This window comes from Oncorhynchus mykiss, chromosome 16 (assembly GCF_013265735.2).
Source record: "Oncorhynchus mykiss isolate Arlee chromosome 16, USDA_OmykA_1.1, whole genome shotgun sequence".
NCBI lineage: Eukaryota > Metazoa > Chordata > Actinopteri > Salmoniformes > Salmonidae > Oncorhynchus > Oncorhynchus mykiss.
This window is the reverse complement of record NC_048580.1, coordinates 8887070-8905165: the sequence shown is the minus strand read 5'-3', so window position 1 is coordinate 8905165 and position 18096 is coordinate 8887070. Positions and strand designations below refer to the sequence as shown.

The 18096-nt window shown below is 43.5% G+C and overlaps 1 protein-coding gene across 2 annotated transcripts; it reads right to left on the bottom strand.

The window, feature by feature from the left end:
* Positions 1-6237: 6237 nt before the first annotated feature.
* LOC110491313 (forkhead box protein K2) lies at positions 6238-17826 on the bottom strand. Of its 2 annotated transcripts, none has more exons than XM_021564676.2 (9): positions 17321-17826; positions 15768-15962; positions 13260-13410; positions 12485-12631; positions 9100-9293; positions 8607-8809; positions 8249-8509; positions 7929-8126; positions 6238-7769 (listed from the first exon to the last, which is right to left on the bottom strand). In XM_021564676.2, exons 1-9 carry the CDS (start codon positions 17599-17601, stop codon positions 7558-7560), a joined length of 1842 nt encoding a protein of 613 aa, XP_021420351.2. In that variant the 5' UTR covers positions 17602-17826; the 3' UTR covers positions 6238-7557. The 2 variants fall into 2 exon arrangements, with proteins under 2 accessions (XP_021420351.2, XP_021420352.2); XM_021564677.2 differs by having other exon boundaries at positions 6238-7766.
* Between the last annotated feature and the right edge of the window lie 270 nt (positions 17827-18096).

Below are 18096 nucleotides of genomic sequence, written 5' to 3'. Positions count from 1 at the left end.
GGTTTATCTGGTTAACCTCAGGGATTCCTCTTGGTGAAACCTCACCCTGGTAGAGCTTAGCTTCGCTGTATAAACATAATGAATGCGCCAGACTGAACATATGTAACTTACCACAGAAGAAGAAGAGATCTCATGGCGATGAATGTTTCGCTTCTCCTGACATTTCATGTTGTAGCTTACTATGTATGTATGTACTTGTAATATTCTTGACGTGAGTCTCGCCCTCCTTGTGGAGAGGGAATATATTAGTTACAACTCTAATTAGTACCTATAAAGCACTGATTTGGGGCTAGATTCAATCCCATCGCCCCTTTTCGGGCTATGCACCTTTTTTAAAGGCAATATTTCCGTGTTCGAGGAGACCGCATTCGTGGTAAACGCTGCATATGTCGGCTCAATCGGAAATGTATGTCAATCGCGCTATAACACAGCTCTTCCGCGGTACGGATTGAATCTAGGCCCACGTACTTTGATCTTTACATTTGAGTTTTGAGCATAATCAAACTCGGGCAACTTGATCAGTCTCAGATGATTTTCAATGACGCGTTACTTCCTAATTCTTTCAAAGAAACCAATGTTTCTCATGCATCCGTTCATGAATGAACACAACCGTTTTCCCAGAACCAAGCCGTCCCGGTCATTGTGGAAACTGCTGCAGTATTCTGCCGTGATCAAAGTGCATTTCCACCCCCTTATGAAAGGCTTACGAGTGACACATTCTCGCTGAATCAAACCAAAATCCACTTCCTTGTGTGACTGAATACGCACCCATTCCTTTTTGGTGAGGTTTAATTGGCTGGTGTCGTTTGCCTCTTGAAGATAGAAGTCTCTTCGGTTTGCTCACTAGGGCCAGCTTTAGCAAGCTTCTGCATATGTTAACTGATCTACAAATGATGGTAACATCTGTGGATCTACAAGCAGTATTGACTTTAGAGCCTATCTCATGTTTGTCACAGTATCGGGTCCAGCTTTTTGGCCCATGTATGTGACCTTACAATGCAGTACTACAATGTATTTTTCTGTATCTTTCAGTATGTTTCTGATTTGTCCCACGCACATTTCTCTTTCAGTTTGAATTCAATGGGAACCGCTTTCTGAATGCATTTCATTTGTTGCATCCAGCTCTGATTGTACATATGTCAGGGGAATTGAATCCCTACACACACACACACACACACACACACACACACACACACACACACACACACACACACACACAACACAACACTATTGCTGCCATTTAACTACATATAGACGCGGCACAAACTCTCCTGTTGATGTGACACTTTTCAAAATGATTGTAAAATCCTGCATTTCAATTTGTAAATAAAATGTCATGTCCGTATGGACATTTGTACATGACCCGGGGTACTGTGTGTAACTTAAAGGTAGTGTGTGAACTCAGTCTAAGGCAGCGGTGTAATCTGTTTTAGTATGTTTTTGCATCATATGCATTCACAATGCATTTAGTTTAGAAGGAACCATGCTTGGTCTGAAAATAACCACACAAGCCCTCCCCTAGCCAGCTGTTAACCCCTCCCCTAGCCCCCTGTTAACCCCTCCCCTTAGCCCTCTGTTAACCCCTCCCCTAGCCAGCTGTTAACCCCTCCCCTAGCCAGCTGTTAACCCCTCCCCTTAGCCCTCTGTTAACCCCTTCCCTAGTCAGCTGTTAACCCCTCCCCTTAGCCCTCTGTTAAGCCCTTCCCTAGTCAGCTGTTAACCCCTCCCCTTAGCCCTCTGTTAACCCCTCCCCTTAGCCCTCTGTTAACCCCTCCCCTAATATGTTTCTAAACATTTCTAAATTAATGTGGATGCTACCATGATCACGGATAATCCTGAATGACGCACAAATAAAATACCCCCATGCCTGTTGACCTCTCACCATACCAATGAGGTTAGCATTTTTTTTATTTGGGGGGGGGGGTTATGATATTTGTGCATCTAACTTTCTCACTCATTCACAATTCATTCAGGATGATCCGTAATCATGGTAGCATCCACATTAATGTAGAAATGTTTAGAAACATATAACATTTTTACAATAAGGGACTCCAAAATGACACAATACATTATTTACCATTCATTTATATTGGGAACAAATTATCTGACAAACAAAACAAACAGAAAATGCATCCAACAAGTTTGTAAAGTAACAAGAAAAAGTACAGTAACGTGCTATGAATATGGAACCAAATACTAAACTTTTGACTACTTTAATACACATAAGTGGGTTTGTCCTTCAAATGGGAGGACCATGTACAAAAAGTGCTGTAATTTGTTAACGGTTCAACCGATGTGGATGGAAATACCCTCATGTTAAGGCTGTCGGTCTGCACTTTAACCTCATAGTCATTGTATCATTTCAAATCCAAAGTGCTGGAGTACAGAGACAAAACAACAACAAATGTGTCACTATCTCCACTCTTCTGGGAAGGCTTTCCACTAGATGTTGGAACATTGCTGCGAGGACTTTCTTCCATTCAGCCACAAGAGCATTAGTGAGGTTGGACACTGATGTTGGGCGATTAGACCCTGGCTTGAAGTTGGGGTCAATGTCATGCTGAAACAGGAAAGGGGTTCCCCAAACGGTTGCCACAAAGTTGGAAGCACAGAATAGTCTAGAATGTCATTGTATGCTATAGCGTTAAGATTTCCCTTCACTGGAACTAAAGGGGCATTGCCTGAACCATGAAAAACAGCCCCAGACCATTATTCCTCCCCCAGCAAACTTTACAGTTGGCACAATGCATTGGGGCAGGTAGCGTTCTCCTGGCACCCGCCAAACCCAGAATCGTCCATCGGACTGCCAGATGGTGAAGCGTGATTCATCACTCCAGAGAACGTGTTTCCACTGATCCAATGGCGGCAGGTTTTACACAGCTCCAGCCAACGCTTGGCATTGCGCATGGTGATCTTAAGCTTGTGTGCGGCTGCTCGGCCATGGAAACCCATTTCATGAAACTCTCAATGAACAGTTCTTGGGCTGACGTTGCTTCCAGAGGCAGACAAACTGACTTGTTGAAAAGCTGGCATCCTATGACGGTGCCACATTGAAAGTCACTGAGCTCTTCAGCAAGGCCATTCTACTGACAATGTTTGTCTATGGAGATTGCATGGCTGTGTACCCAATTTTATACACCTGTCAGCAACAAGTGTGGCTGACATTTTCGAATCCCCTTTATTTGAAGGGGTGTCCACATCCTTTTGTACCGTTGAAGTCAGAAGTTTGCATACACTTTAGCCAAATACATTTAAACTCAGTTTTTCACAATTCCTGACATTTAATCCTAGTAAACATTCCTTGTTTTAGGTCACCACTTTATTTTAAGAATGTGAAATGTCAGAATAATAGTAGAAAGAATTATTTATTTCAGCTTTTATTTCTTTCATCACATTCCCAGCGGGTCAGAAGTTTACATACACTCAATTAGTATTTGGTAGCATTGCCTTTAAATTGTTTAACTTGGGTCAAACATTTTGGGTAGCCTTCCACAAGCTTCCCACAATATGTTGGGTGAATTTTGGCCCATTCCTTCTGACAGAGCTAGTGTAACTGAGTCAGGTTTGAAGGCCTCCTTGCTCGCACATTCTTTTTCAGTTCTGCCCACAAATTTTCTATCGATTGAGGTCAGGGCTTTGTGGTGGCCACTCCAATACCTTGACTTTGTTTTCCTTAAGCCATTTTACTACAACTTTGGAAGTATGCTTGGGGTCATTGTCAAGACACATTTGCGACCAAGCTATAACTGATGTTTTGAGATGTTGCTTCAATATATTCACATAATTCCCCTCCTCATGATGCTATCTATTTTGTGAAGTGCACCAGTCCCTCCTGCAGCAAAGCACCCCCACAACATGATGCTGCCACCCCTGTGCTTCCCGGTTGGTATGGTGTTCTTCGGCTTGCAAGCCTCCCCTTTCTCCTCCAAACATAATAATGGTCATTATGGCCAAACAGTTTAATTTTTGTTTCATCAGACAAGAGGACATTTCTCCAAAAAATATGATCTTTGTCCCCATGAGCAGTTGCAAACCGTAGTCTGGCTTTTTTAGGGCGGTTTTGGAGCAGTGGCTTCTTCCTTGCTGAGCGGCCTTTCAGGTTATGTCGATATAGAACTTGTTTTACTGTGGATATAGATACTTTTGTACCGGTTTCCTCCAGCATCTACTACACAAGGTCCTTTGCTGTTGTTCTGGGATTGATTACTTTTCGCACCAAAGTACGTTCATCTCTAGGAGACAGAATGCATCTCCTTCCTGAGCGGTATGACGGCTGCGTGGTTCCATGGTGTTTATACTTGCGTATTATTGTTTGTACAGATGCACATGGTACCTTCAGGCGTTTGGAAATTGCTCCCAAGGATGAACCGGACTTGTGGAGTTCTACAATTTTCTTTCTGAGGTCTTGGCTGATCTCTTTTGATTTTCCCATGATGTCAAGTAAAGAGGCACTGAGTTTGAAGGTAGGCCTTGAAATACATCCAGGTACACCTCCAATTGACTCACATGATGTCAATTAGCCTATCAGAAGCTTCTAAAGCCATGATATCATTTTCTGGAATTTTCCTAGCTGTTTAAAGGCACAGTCAACTAGTGTATACAAACTTCTGACCCACTGGAATTGTGATACAGTGAATTAATTATAAGTGAAATAATCTTTAGGTAAACAATTGTTGGAAAAATGACTTGTGTCATGCACAAAGTAGATGTCCTAACCGACTTGCGAAAACTATAGTTTGTTCACAAGATATTTGTGGAGTGATTGAAAAACAAGTTTTAATAACTCCAACCTAAGTGTATGTAAACTTCCGACTCCAACTGTATATATAGTGTAAGTGGTCCAGTTGGTTCTCGTATCCATTACATGACGAATCCTCGTGGGGGAAGTTCATGGCTACGTCCAAAATGGCTCCCTAGTCCCTATATAGGGCACTACTTTTTTTTATTTTCACCCAATTCTTCTCCCAATTTTGTGATTACTCTACCGTAATCGGTCCTCTTTCACCCCAGCTGCCAAACTAACCCTGAATTTATAGATCGCCAGGTGAGGGTGCTTTCGAGCGGCTAGATGTTCTTTACCACTCCTTACAGAACACATCACTGCACTCTATACTCCTCTGTAAACTGGTCATCTCTGTATACTCGTCGCAAGACCCACTGGTTTATGCTGATTTACAAAACCCTCTTAGGCCTCACTACCCCCTATCTGAGATATCTACTGCAGCCCTCATCCTCCACATACAACCGTTCTGCCAATCACATTCTGTTAAAGGTCCTCAAAGCACACACATCCCTGGGTCGCTCCTCTTTTCAGTTCAGTGGGTCTGTCTTTATGTGGTGTTGTGGTGTCTCTCGTGATGTTTGTTTTGTCCTATATTTTGATGACATTTTTTATCCCAGCCTCCGTCCTGACAGGAGACCTTTTGGTAGGCCGTCATTGTAAATAAGAATTTGTTCTTAACTGACTTGCCTAGTTAACTAAAGGTTAAATAATATATATTTTTATGTTCTTGTCTCATCACTGCAACTCTCCAATCGGCTTGGGAGAGGTGAAGGTAGAGTCATGCGTCCTCCGAAAAATGACACGCCAAACCACGCTTCTTAACACCCACTCACTTAAGCTGCACCAATGTGTCGGAGGAAACACCGTTCAACTGATGACCAGAGTCAGCCTGTAGGCGCCCGGCCTGCCACAAGGAGTCGCAAGAGCGCGATGAGCTAAGTAAAAAAAAACTTGGCCAAACCATAGCCTGGACGATGCTGGGCAATTGTGCACTGCCCCCCGCAGTAACTTCCTGGAACACCAACAAAAATCCCAGGAATACAGCTGCAGTCATGGTGAAACAAACCCCGTCCTACCTACTCTCCTAGAACTAGACTGGTATTCCCTCATCTTAACTATCTGCCGAGCGGCTGCTTCTCTATAGTGTAGTTTCTCTCCAGTGTTACAGAACCTATTGTACCTTGGGCCACTAGAAGACCACTGCATTAGAGGAAATAAGAGATTCACCAACGTTACATTACATGGTGAGGTTTCAACTGCTGTCAACCAGATGCCTTGCAAAAGGATGGTTGATCTCACCGTGGCTGGCATTTGCACCTTCAAGGCATCTCAGGTTGAAAATAATGCTCTTTGACAAGGCGACAAAACACAGAGTGTCTGTTTCTCTGTGTGAATGCGCCTTTACCAGTAGCAGAGTCAAAAACACACCGACAGAAAACAGTAAGACACAGGACAGAGGTTGAAATTAATTTATATATATATAAAATAAAAAAAGGATGCATTTACCCACCGAAGCAGAACAAACATATCACTTGTTTTTTCCCTTGTGGAAACCAAATACAATCTGAAGAGACTTCAGGGAGCCAGAACAGAAGAAAAATAAATCAAGCAAAGAGACTGCCGACTTTCAACACAAAAAGGTAAACACAGCCATTGATGACAGGGAAAACAGAATAAAACAGGTAAATAAAATACATGGAGAGGGTAAGTGCTTTACTGGTCAGAATCATACAGTATAGCATAGATTCAGTCTTATTTTCTTGAGTTCCATATTCAGTTAACTGCTCAGGTACATTCTCTAAATTCGGTAACATGCAAAGCATTGATGAAGCATACGGGGCAAACACGCATGGAAATATACTTTTTTCTTATAGGATATTTGTTAAAATATGACATCTGTAGATGTACAGTGATTTGGAAACTTCTTTTGGGTTTGACAACAGAAAAACAAAACAATCCACTCAATAGATAAGTGTTTTCTTGAAGGAAAAGGAGACTACATTCATTTCACTGAACAAAGATTCCACAATATCAGGTGACTTTAAATATTTTTTTCGAACCCACTTCTTATAGCTTTTAGTATGGTTATTACTAAAATGTCTGTGCCTTGGAAAACGGGCGGTACACTCAAAGACGATCCTAGGATACACGTGTACAACATAATACGACATCTCTACTCACTCACGACTGCTTTAGGTAGGTCGACATGAAGGCTAGCTGCCAGAGATACAGGGAATGGTTCCACACACACTTCCCTTTTAGGGAATACACTACTGTTAACGGTCGTTGAAGTCATTTCTTTCCAAATATTAAAGAGCTTGTCTATCATGCTGCCGGGATGACGCCATTGGCTACATCCCTCCATTGGGGGGGCGTGTCCTGGGTAAAAACTGACAGGGGAACCTACCAATCAGCAGTGGAAGCCTTGGTGATTCTGGTAGTCTAGAGTTCCATTTTCATCTTGTTAACATTTTTTGTTTTTTTATGTACTACTTTTTGAATAACTTATATAATGAAGGGTTACCGTGCTTCTCTTAAGGTCGAGTCTCTCCAAAACAGTGTCAGCTCTTTAGCAACTTCATTTGCCTTCTCTTTTTGAATGATTATTTTCCTATTTTTATACTAACTGAGTGAGTGGTCTGTTTACTGGTCACACGTTTTGTATCTCTTTCCTCCCTTTGAGTAGATGATCAACGTGATTTAGAGTGGGAGTCTGGTCGAGGGGGAGGGGTGAGAACAGAGAGGGGGCTCATTGAGGAGAGGGGTCAGGACCTCTAGTCATCGCTGGCCTTTTCACTAACCCCATTCTCCTCGTCTCTGTTTGTGTGCGAGTTGTTTACAGCGGGGATAATGCTCTCGCCCCCCTCTTCCATTTTGACTCTCTTGGGTTCGGAGTGGTCGGCCAGCTCCCCATTCCGCCTCTTGGTTGGCAGTGACGCAGATGCCGAGGCGTGGGCTGCCAACAGGTGGAGGGGGTTCACCACTGCTGAGAGGAGAGAGAGTTTTACTACTGGATTCAAGGTAACCCTGACATAAACAAGCATTACTGAGTGAAACGGCAGGTCATTTTAGACAAGTCATTCCAATCGCGTGCCATTTTTTACAAGCTTCATGGGTGTTAGGTGCCATTTTGAGTGTGTCTCACCTGTGTTAGCAGCAGTAGTAATTGGGATCAGGCGAGTCCCGTTCTGTGTGATGGTCTTGATAGGAAGCCGATGCTGGCCCAGGGGGGCCTGCTGCAAAATGGTAACCGTTGTTAGGGGCGTGGCCTGGGAGGTCTGGATGATGCGATTGGCCCTGCCTATAGAGGAAGCAGTGACGGCTGGGACCGGCTCCACTTTGACTGGTTGAAGAGAGACAAACACTGAGATACATGACTACAGTTTTTCATTTATAAAGGGACTGGTACAGCAAAGAAAATGTACATTTGACTGTAAATCTATATGCCAAACTTTGTCTCCTCACCTTTGACCCCATTGTGGTCTCCCCCTCCGTTCTCCTGCAGTTCTGTCTTTACCGTAACAACAGAGTTCTGTGTAGCACCAATAGTAGCCATGGTGACCATCGGGATCTGTTGGAGTACATGTACCGTCTGCATGACGGGGGCGGAGCTTACAGCTGTTGTCATGACGGGCGTTGCCATGGTGTAGGTAACAGGCTTCATGGTAGTCTGGGGTAACTGTCGCTGCACGGCGATCAGCACCGGCTGGCTGTTTAGAGGGGAGCCTATCAGAGACAAGTATCAGAGGTCAGACAGGAAGTGCAGTTGTTAACCACCCACCAACACAGTTGAAACAACAACCTCCAACATAACATAACTCACCAGGAGCACTCTGAGCGAACTGGGCCTCCTGGATGACAGCTAGTTTGGGCTGTAGGGCAGTGGCTGTGGTGGGGGCTATGGCCCGGGCTGGCTCTGGGTCCATGGGCACAGGGGAACCCTCCCTGGACAGGCTTTCTGGGGACTGCACTCCACTGGAGTGGGCCGACAGTCCCCCTGTGTGGCTAGGAGAGGCCGGGGCACTCCTGAAGGGACAACAGCAGGAAGACTATTAGAATGATTAGCAAATGTGAGTGTACATTCATCTTTGTGTTCTGCATGCCAAAAAGAAACATCCTACCCAGAGCCCATTGAATAATTTAGAGCACAGTGTCCCAGACAGATAAATAATTTCCTCTACCTGCACTGACTAACTGAGCCCACAGGGGGTAGTGGTGAGTTAATATACTGCTGGAGAACTGCATGCCATTTCAAACTACAATATATACGAGAGGGAAATATAGGAGCATGTGACTTCTAGTGAGAACTATTTTACCTGGATGAGAGGGGGCCTAGTGGGGTCCTGAAGCAGGGTACCCCCCTGGGCCTGCGCTTCCTGAACGCCTGTTCACACAACTTGCCCTCTGATGAGGGGTCGATCCTCCAGAAAGATCCCTTACCTGGCTCCTCCTGAGACCGAGCCACTTTGATGAAGTAGCGATTCAGAGACAAGTTGTGACGGATCGAGTTCTAGAACACAGTAGACAGTATTCATTACAATGGGAAGGTTATGGTGGATTGAGATTCTAGAACACAGTAGACAGTATTCATTACAATGGGAAGGTTATGGTGGATTGAGATTCTACAGCAGAGTAGACAGTATTCATTACAATGGGAAGGTTATGGTAGATTGAGATTCTAGAACACAGTAGATAGAGTATTCATTACAATGGGAAGGTTATGGTAGATTGAGATTCTAGAACACAGTAGACAGTATTCATGACAATGGGAAGGTTATGGTAGATTGAGATTCTAGAACACAGTAGACAGTATTCATTACAATGGGAAGGTTATGGTGGATTGAGATTCTAGAACACAGTAGACAGATTGAGATTACAGTACACAGTAGACAGTATTCATGACAATGGGAAGGTTATGGTAGATTGAGATTCTAGAACACAGTAGACAGTATTCATTACAATGGGAAGGTTATGGTGGATTGAGATTCTAGAACACAGTAGACAGAGTATTCTTTACAATGGGAAGGTTATGGTGGATTGAGATTCTAGAACACAGTAGACAGAGTATTCTTTACAATGGGAAAATTATGGTGGATTGAGATTCTAGAACACAGTAGACAGAGTATTCTTTACAATGGGAAGGTTATGGTAGATTGAGATTCTAGAACACAGTAGACAGTATTCATGACAATGGGAAGGTTATGGTAGATTGAGATTCTAGAACACAGTAGACAGTATTCATTACAATGGGAAGGTTATGGCGGATTGAGATTATACAGCAGAGTAGACAGTATTCATGACAATGGGAAGGTTATGGTGGATTGAGATTCTAGAACACAGTAGACAGTATTCATGACAATGGGAAGGTTTTGGTGGATTGAGATTCTAGAACACAGTAGACAGTATTCATTACAATGGGAAGGTTATGGTGGATTGAGATTCTAGTACACAGTAGACAGTATTCATTACAATGGGAAGGTTATGGTGGATTGAGATTCTAGTACACAGTAGACAGTATTCATTACAATGGGAAGGTTATGGTGGATTGAGATTCTAGAACACAGTAGACAGTATTCATTACAATGGGAAGGTTATGGTGGATTGAGATTCTAGAACACAGTAGACAGTATTCATTACAATGGGAAGGTTATGGTGGATTGAGATTCTAGAACACAGTAGACAGTATTCTTTACAATGGGAAGGTTATGGTGGATTGAGATTCTAGAACACAGTAGACAGAGTATTCTTTACAATGGGAAGGTTATGGTGGATTGAGATTCTAGAACACAGTAGACAGTATTCATTACAATGGGAAGGTTATGGTGGATTGAGATTCTAGTACACAGTAGACAGTATTCATTACAATGGGAAGGTTATGGTGGATTGAGATTCTAGTACACAGTAGACAGTATTCATTACAATGGGAAGGTTATGGTGGATTGAGATTCTAGAACACAGTAGACAGTATTCATTACAATGGGAAGGTTATGGTGGATTGAGATTCTAGAACACAGTAGACAGTATTCATGACAATGGGAAGGTTATGGTAGATTGAGATTCTAGAACACAGTAGACAGTATTCATTACAATGGGAAGGTTTTGGTGGATTGAGATTCTACAGCAGAGTAGACAGTATTCATGACAATGGGAAGGTTATGGTGGATTGAGATTCTAGAACACAGTAGACAGAGTATTCTTTACAATGGGAAGGTTATGGTGGATTGAGATTCTAGAACACAGTAGACAGTATTCATTACAATGGGAAGGTTATGGCGGATTGAGATTATACAGCAGAGTAGACAGTATTCATGACAATGGGAAGGTTATGGTGGATTGAGATTCTAGAACACGGTAGACAGTATTCATTACAATGGGAAGGTTTTGGTGGATTGAGATTCTACAGCAGAGTAGACAGTATTCTTTACAATGGGAAGGTTATGGTGGATTGAGATTCTAGAACACAGTAGACAGTATTCATGACAATGGGAAGGTTATGGTGGATTGAGATTCTAGAACACGGTAGACAGTATTCATTACAATGGGAAGGTTATGGTGGATTGAGATTCTAGAACACAGTAGACAGTATTCATTACAATGGGAAGGTTTTGGTGGATTGAGATTCTACAGCAGAGTAGACAGTATTCATTACAATGGGAAGGTTATGGTGGATTGAGATTCTAGAACACAGTAGATAGAGTATTCATTACAATGGGAAGGTTATGGTAGATTGAGATTCTAGAACACAGTAGACAGTATTCATGACAATGGGAAGATTATGGTAGATTGAGATTCTAGAACACAGTAGACAGTATTCATTACAATGGGAAGGTTATGGTGGATTGAGATTCTAGTACACAGTAGACAGTATTCATTACAATGGGAAGGTTATGGTGGATTGAGATTCTAGAACACAGTAGACAGTATTCATTACAATGGGAAGGTTATGGTAGATTGAGATTCTAGAACACAGTAGACAGTATTCATTACAATGGGAAGGTTATGGCGGATTGAGATTCTAGAACACAGTAGACAGTATTCATTACAATGGGAAGGTTATGGCGGATTGAGATACTAGAACACAGTAGACAGTATTCATGACAATGGGAAGGTTATGGTGGATTGAGATTCTAGAACACAGTAGACAGTATTCATGACAATGGGAAGGTTATGGTGGATTGAGATTCTAGAACACAGTAGACAGTATTCATGACAATGGGAAGGTTTTGGTGGATTGAGATTCTACAGCAGAGTAGACAGTATTCATTACAATGGGAAGGTTATGGTGGATTGAGATTCTAGAACACAGTAGACAGTATTCATGACAATGGGAAGGTTATGGTGGATTGAGATTCTAGAACACAGTAGACAGTATTCATTACAATGGGAAGGTTATGGTAGATTGAGATTCTAGAACACAGTAGACAGTATTCATTACAATGGCAAGGTTATGGCAGATTGAGATTCTACAGCAGAGTAGAGACATAGTGAGAATGGATGGAATTATAGACAGAAAGAGCGAGAGAAACAATAGATGAGATTCTAGAACAGAAAGATATAACTGATAAAGAGTTCAGTTCAAAACCATGAGAGACAGGTTGTAATGGATAACGTGAGACTGGATAACTTAGAAAGATTGCCGTTTACATAGATGTTGGAAGAAATATACCACAGCAGGATGAAATACAGGGTGGATTCACCGACCTGCCAGCCTTTGTCTGCGGTCCTGTAGTAGGGATAGTTCTTGGTGATGTGTGTGTAAATCCCATTCAGAGTCAGCTGCTTGTCGGGGGCCATTGTGATAGCCTGGACTATTAGTTGTGCATAGGAATACGGTGGCTTGGAGTCATCCTGAGGACAGAACAAATGAGAAAGCATTTTATTTCATGCTACAGATATTGGATTAGATTTATGCTATGATTGATGTGTATGTATTGCATGTGTTTATCTGGGTCAATAAACATTTTAATTTAAAAAAAAGGTTCAAGTGTTCGGTTTTGTGAGAACTTTCAGTTTCACGTTAGTCACACACATGTTGAAAACAAGTAGAGTTATAGTTCACCGGGATTTGTCACTCCAAAGTCTACATTTTCCTTCAATGAGTAACCGATCCCAGAGAACCAAAACAAAAGACAATGGAGTCAGGGGTGTGTTCAGGACGGTGCCACATTACAGAACACGGAGATAGAAACGCATTGTGTAGAATTTATAGGACTGTCAGGGCAAAACAGGGATTTGTTTAGCTCGATTAGACTCATTTCTATATTCAATGTCACCGGTTCATCTCAGCACTGGGCGAAAACCTCAATAGTCTAAAGTGGAATCCTCTCATCTTCTTTCCTTCATTGACAATGCTCTGTAAGAGATGGACAGGTCTCTCATTTGACTTCAATTATACTGCTTTGCCTGACCTCTTCATATCAGCGTGGAGGAAAGGAGAGGAAGCCACTTTGGGACTATTGGGATGCTGGTGTCTCACCTTGGGGCTGTCTCCCCCCGAGCCGTCCTTTTCGTCTGATTGGGAGTTCTCATTGATGAGGTCAGCGGTCAGTGCACGGCCCATCCTATAGCCAGACAGACCCGCCCCTCGGGGACTTGACGGACAGGAGTTTGGACAGGAGTTGGCAGCACTGTTGGGGCGAGAAACAATTTAACGGTGAGACTGAGTGGGAGAGACTGTGATTTGGTGATGAACAAGGAGATCCTGCGATGGCAGAAAAGATCTCAGATCCAACAAGCATCCAAGACACCTAACCCATAACCATAATGTCTGAAACCTCTGGTGGATCAGTATGCACAGTGCCTTCGGAAAGTATTCAGACCCCTTCACTTTTTCCACAAGTTACAATATTATTCTAAAATGAATCCTAAGCAATCTACAAACAAAAATACCTTATTTACCTAGGTATTCAGACCCTTTGCTATGAGACTCGAAATTGAGCTCCTTGAGATGTTTCTACAACTTGGAGTGCACCTGTGGTAAATTCAATTGATTGGACATGATTTAGAAACCTGTCTATAGAAGGTCCACTGCATGTCAGAGCAAAAACCAAGTCATGAGGTCGAAGGAATTGTCCAAAGAGCTCAGAGACAGGATTGTGTCGAGGCACAGACCTGAGGAAGGGTATCAAAAACAATTCTGCAGCATTGAAGGTCCCAAAGAACACAGTATTCTTAAACTGAATAATTTTGAACCAGCCTTGACCCTTCCTAGAGCTGGCCGCCTGGCCAAACTGAGTCATCGGGGGAGAAGGGCCTTGGTCAGGGAGGTGACTAAGAGCCCAATGGTCACTCTGACAGAGCTCGAGAGTCCCTCTGTGGCGATGGGAGAGAACCTTCCAGAAGGACAACCATCTCTGCAGCACTCCACCAATCAGGCCTTTACGCTAGAGTGGCCAGACAGAAGCAATTACTCAGTGAAAGGCACATGACAGCCCGCTTGGAGTTTGCCAAAAGGCACCTAAAGACTCTCAGACCATGAGGAACAAGATTATCTGGTCTGATGAAACCAAGCTTGAACTCTTTGGCCTGAATGCCAAGCGTCACGTCTGGAGGAAATCTGGCACCATCCCTACGGTGAAGCATGGTGGTGGAAGCATTATGCTGTGGGGATGTTTTTCAGAAGCAGGGACTGGGAGACTAGTCACAATTGAGGCAAAGATGAACAGAGCAAAGTACAGAGATCCTTGATGAAAACCTGCTCCAGAGCACTCAGGATCTCAGACTGGGGCGAAGGTTCACCTTCCAACAGGACAACGACTCTAAGCACACAGCCAAGACAACGCAGGAGTGGCTTCGGGACAAGTCTCTGAATCTCTTTGAGCGGCCCAGCAAGAGCCTGGACTTAAACCCGATCTAACATCTCTGGAGAGACCTGAAAATAGCTGTGCAGCAACACTCTCGATCCAACCTGACAGAACTTGAGAGGTTCTGCAGAGAAGAATGGGAGAAACTCCCCAAATACAGGTGTGCCAAGCCAAGAAGACTCAAGGCACTGTATAAAACACCTCCTCTTTCCATGACATAGACTGACCAGGTGAAAGCTATGATCCCTTATTGATGGCACTTGTTAAATCCACAACAAAATCAGTGTAGATGAAGGGGAGACAGGTTAAAGAATGATTTTTAAGCCTTGAGGCATGGATTGTATATGTGTGCCATTTAGAGGGTGAATGGGCAAGACAACACATGTAAGTGCCTTTGAACGGAGTATGGTAGCAGGTGCCAGGCGCACCAGTGTGTGTCAAGAACTGCAACACTGCTGGGTTTTTCATGCTCAACAGTTTCCTGTGTGTATCAAGAATGGTCCCTCACCCAAACGACATCCAGCCAACTTGACACAACTGTGGGAAGCATTGGAGTCAACATGGGCCAGCAACCTTGTTGAACACTTTTAACACCATGGTGAGTCCATGCCCCGACCAATTGAGGCTATTCTGAGGGCAAAAGGGGGGAGTGCAACTCCATATTAGGAAGGTGTTCTTAATATGTTTTGTACACTCAGTGTATATGCCAGGAGTTAGAGCTGGGACGATAAACCCAAAAGGTATCCATTACCGACCATTTATCATGGACATTTTACTGATCGATAATAACGATACTTAGCCATTGAAGGAATGTGAAGTGTTAAATTATATAAGTCTGCTACTATGGGCTATTGGTAACTGGAAAATTGATAGCTACAACATGCAAAAGTTGTATTAGTAGTTTTAAGGGCAATATTTCAAAAGTTACTAGTGCATATTAATGTTATGAATTTATTGTTCAATTTATCATTATTGTGATAATTCAGTCAATTTACCACAAAATGTATTTTTGTCCATATCGCCCAGCTCTACTAGGAGTATTCACATCTGAGCCTGGAGGTTCGGAGTATTGCTGTTTTTGAAAATCAGTGGCGGCACTCGCTTCCTGATCCAGATTTGAATAACCCTGCCATCTGCAACGCTCTGAACGTTTCATGGCTCGAACTTCACTTCAGTCTCACCTGATGGTGCCGGTGGGTGAGGGCAGGGGGCTTATGAGGTGTGCGATGTTGTCTGGAATGTTGATGGTCAGCGGCGCCATTTGGGGCTGGACGGGTTTTACCGGTGACTCCGACGCGTTCCTACGCTCCTTCTTATCGCTGGACAGGGCTGTGAACGTGATCTTGATGTTGGTGCTGGGGAACCGGAGACAGCACCTGGAGAACAGCGAAAGAAAGGGGGGAGAGAGAGTCTAAGGACACAATTGTAGAACAGCCATCCACACCTACCCAGACTCACTCAACAATAATAGTGAGAATGTCTCTTTAATTGGGATCCTGAGTGGCGCAGCAGTCTAAGGCACTGCATCTCGGTATTAGAGGTGTCACTACAGACCCGGGTTTGATCCCGGGATGTATCACAACTGGCTGTGATCTGGAGTCCCATAGGGCAGCACACAATTGGCCCATTGTCCTGATTAGGGGAGGGTTTGGCGGGGGTAGGCTGCAATTGTAAAAAAGAAAAATAATAATTCTGAACTGACTATTCTAGTTAAATTTAAAAAGTCTGCATTCTGACTGCAACACGCCAGCAGCAGTGTTGAATGGGTATCAACACATACAGAGGCACTCTGATAAGGGCCAGAAGAGTTAGCCTATTAACAGGGTTTATAAATGGAGCTTACATAACAGTTCTTACTTACTATTACATTGGGGTAAACTTGGACCATATTATGGCTATGGGACCAGTTGACTGTGACATAGAACTATTCGACATTTCAGACCAGTAAAACAGCACATTTCATTGCACCTTTCCAGTGTATATGACAATAAAACATATATTAAAAAGAAACCGATTGTTACGATTTAATAGAACCGCGTACCAATCAATACTATTTCTAACCCACTATTGTAATTTCCTGCTCAGTCGGTAGAGCATGACACATGCAACGCCAGGGTTGTGGGTTCGATTCCCACGGTTGGACCAGTACGAAAAAGTATGACAAATAATTGCCCGCACTACTGTAAGTCCCTCTGAATAAGAGCGTCTGCTAGAATGTAAACGGAAACGTCGGGTAAACATTTGGAAAAACTATCAATTCAGCTTGATATTACAGCCCATACTGACAATAACAAAACACGGTGCAGGCTAGTTTCTTTGAACATTATGCTGTGCAAACATTGCAACACATCCGCCTAGAAACCAAGCTGACATTTAGCCAAAGCATGGCCCATAGCACAAGTACAGCTAACCTTAGCTACATACATTTTCCATCGTAAACACGTTTTGATAGCAAGACATATGTATACAGACATAACCAGCCAAATACAGTACCTAGATACGCACGCTTAGTAATGTTAAATTACAAAAAAACATGTGTTTGTGATTCGCGTACCCCTTATGCAAACAAAGCCAGCGTTACCAGCGGCTCGCTGTGTGGACAGGCGCCGGGTGTTTGTCACAACACGTGCGGCGGCCAGGGAACAAAACAATAACAACGCGAGGTCAGAATATCATCACCTTTACCTTAGCGGTTCTACCGCGACATAAAATATCAAATACTACCCCATCTTACATTCGTGGGAGCTGCAGAGGTGGAGCCCCTCGTCTCTGGAACACCCCGTCAACAAATACCCCATTTTTGCCGAGGCATCGGAGGTAAAATTCCCCGCTACCGGTCCCGTCTTCACCCGCGGTGAAAATTTCAAGGTGCCGGCGGGAGATGAAACTGGAGTGGCCCATGCTGACGTCCACCGAGCCCTGCGATGAGTTCCGTCCGATGGTCGCCGACCTCTTCTTCATCAGGTATTCGAATTCTCGGCCCTCAAGCCGGGCGACTGCCGACCCCACCGCCATCTTCTTGGGGGTTCTAATTTTGAGACTGTGTGTGTGTGGAGGGGGGGGATAGGCGCTAATTAGGGAGCACTCGCTTTAATTTCGGCAGGGTTTAGAAATGTGGAGATTTCGTAAAAGGGGAATCCAATTGTAAAACCGTTAAGAATTTGGCTTGGAACGTGCCAGATCGGGGACACAGCAGCTCCGACACACCGCCGCGACAGAGAGAAAGAGAAAAGACAACAGCCAACCAATGGAGACCAAATGGGAGGAAAGGAGGTGACTGATAGCTCAACGTCCCAATCCCTTCAAAGACTGGCTAGGCAGATACACATTGTTTACCAATGACAGCCAAAATATAAATAGAAAGTAAAAATCACGGTTGGTTGCACTGTAGGCTGAAGCGCATATCGATGGCTGAATGTAAACGATGGAATCTGAAATATACGAAACGGATTGGAGTTTTGTAGATTCATGAAGGGGTAGTTCACCCAAATTACAATTTGGTTTCCTCAT

Bases quoted from the DNA above. Each gene is read 5' to 3' on its own strand.
- LOC110491313 (XM_021564676.2), bottom strand. From the start codon at position 17,601: ATGGCGGTGGGGTCGGCAGTCGCCCGGCTTGAGGGCCGAGAATTCGAA. The intron at 13,411-15,767 runs GTGAGACTGAAG...TCGCCCCAACAG, and splicing joins TCACCCACCGGCACCATCAG to TGCTGCCAACTCCTGTCCAA. The intron at 8,127-8,248 runs GTGAGGAGACAA...CTCTTCAACCAG, and splicing joins AGACCACAATGGGGTCAAAG to TCAAAGTGGAGCCGGTCCCA.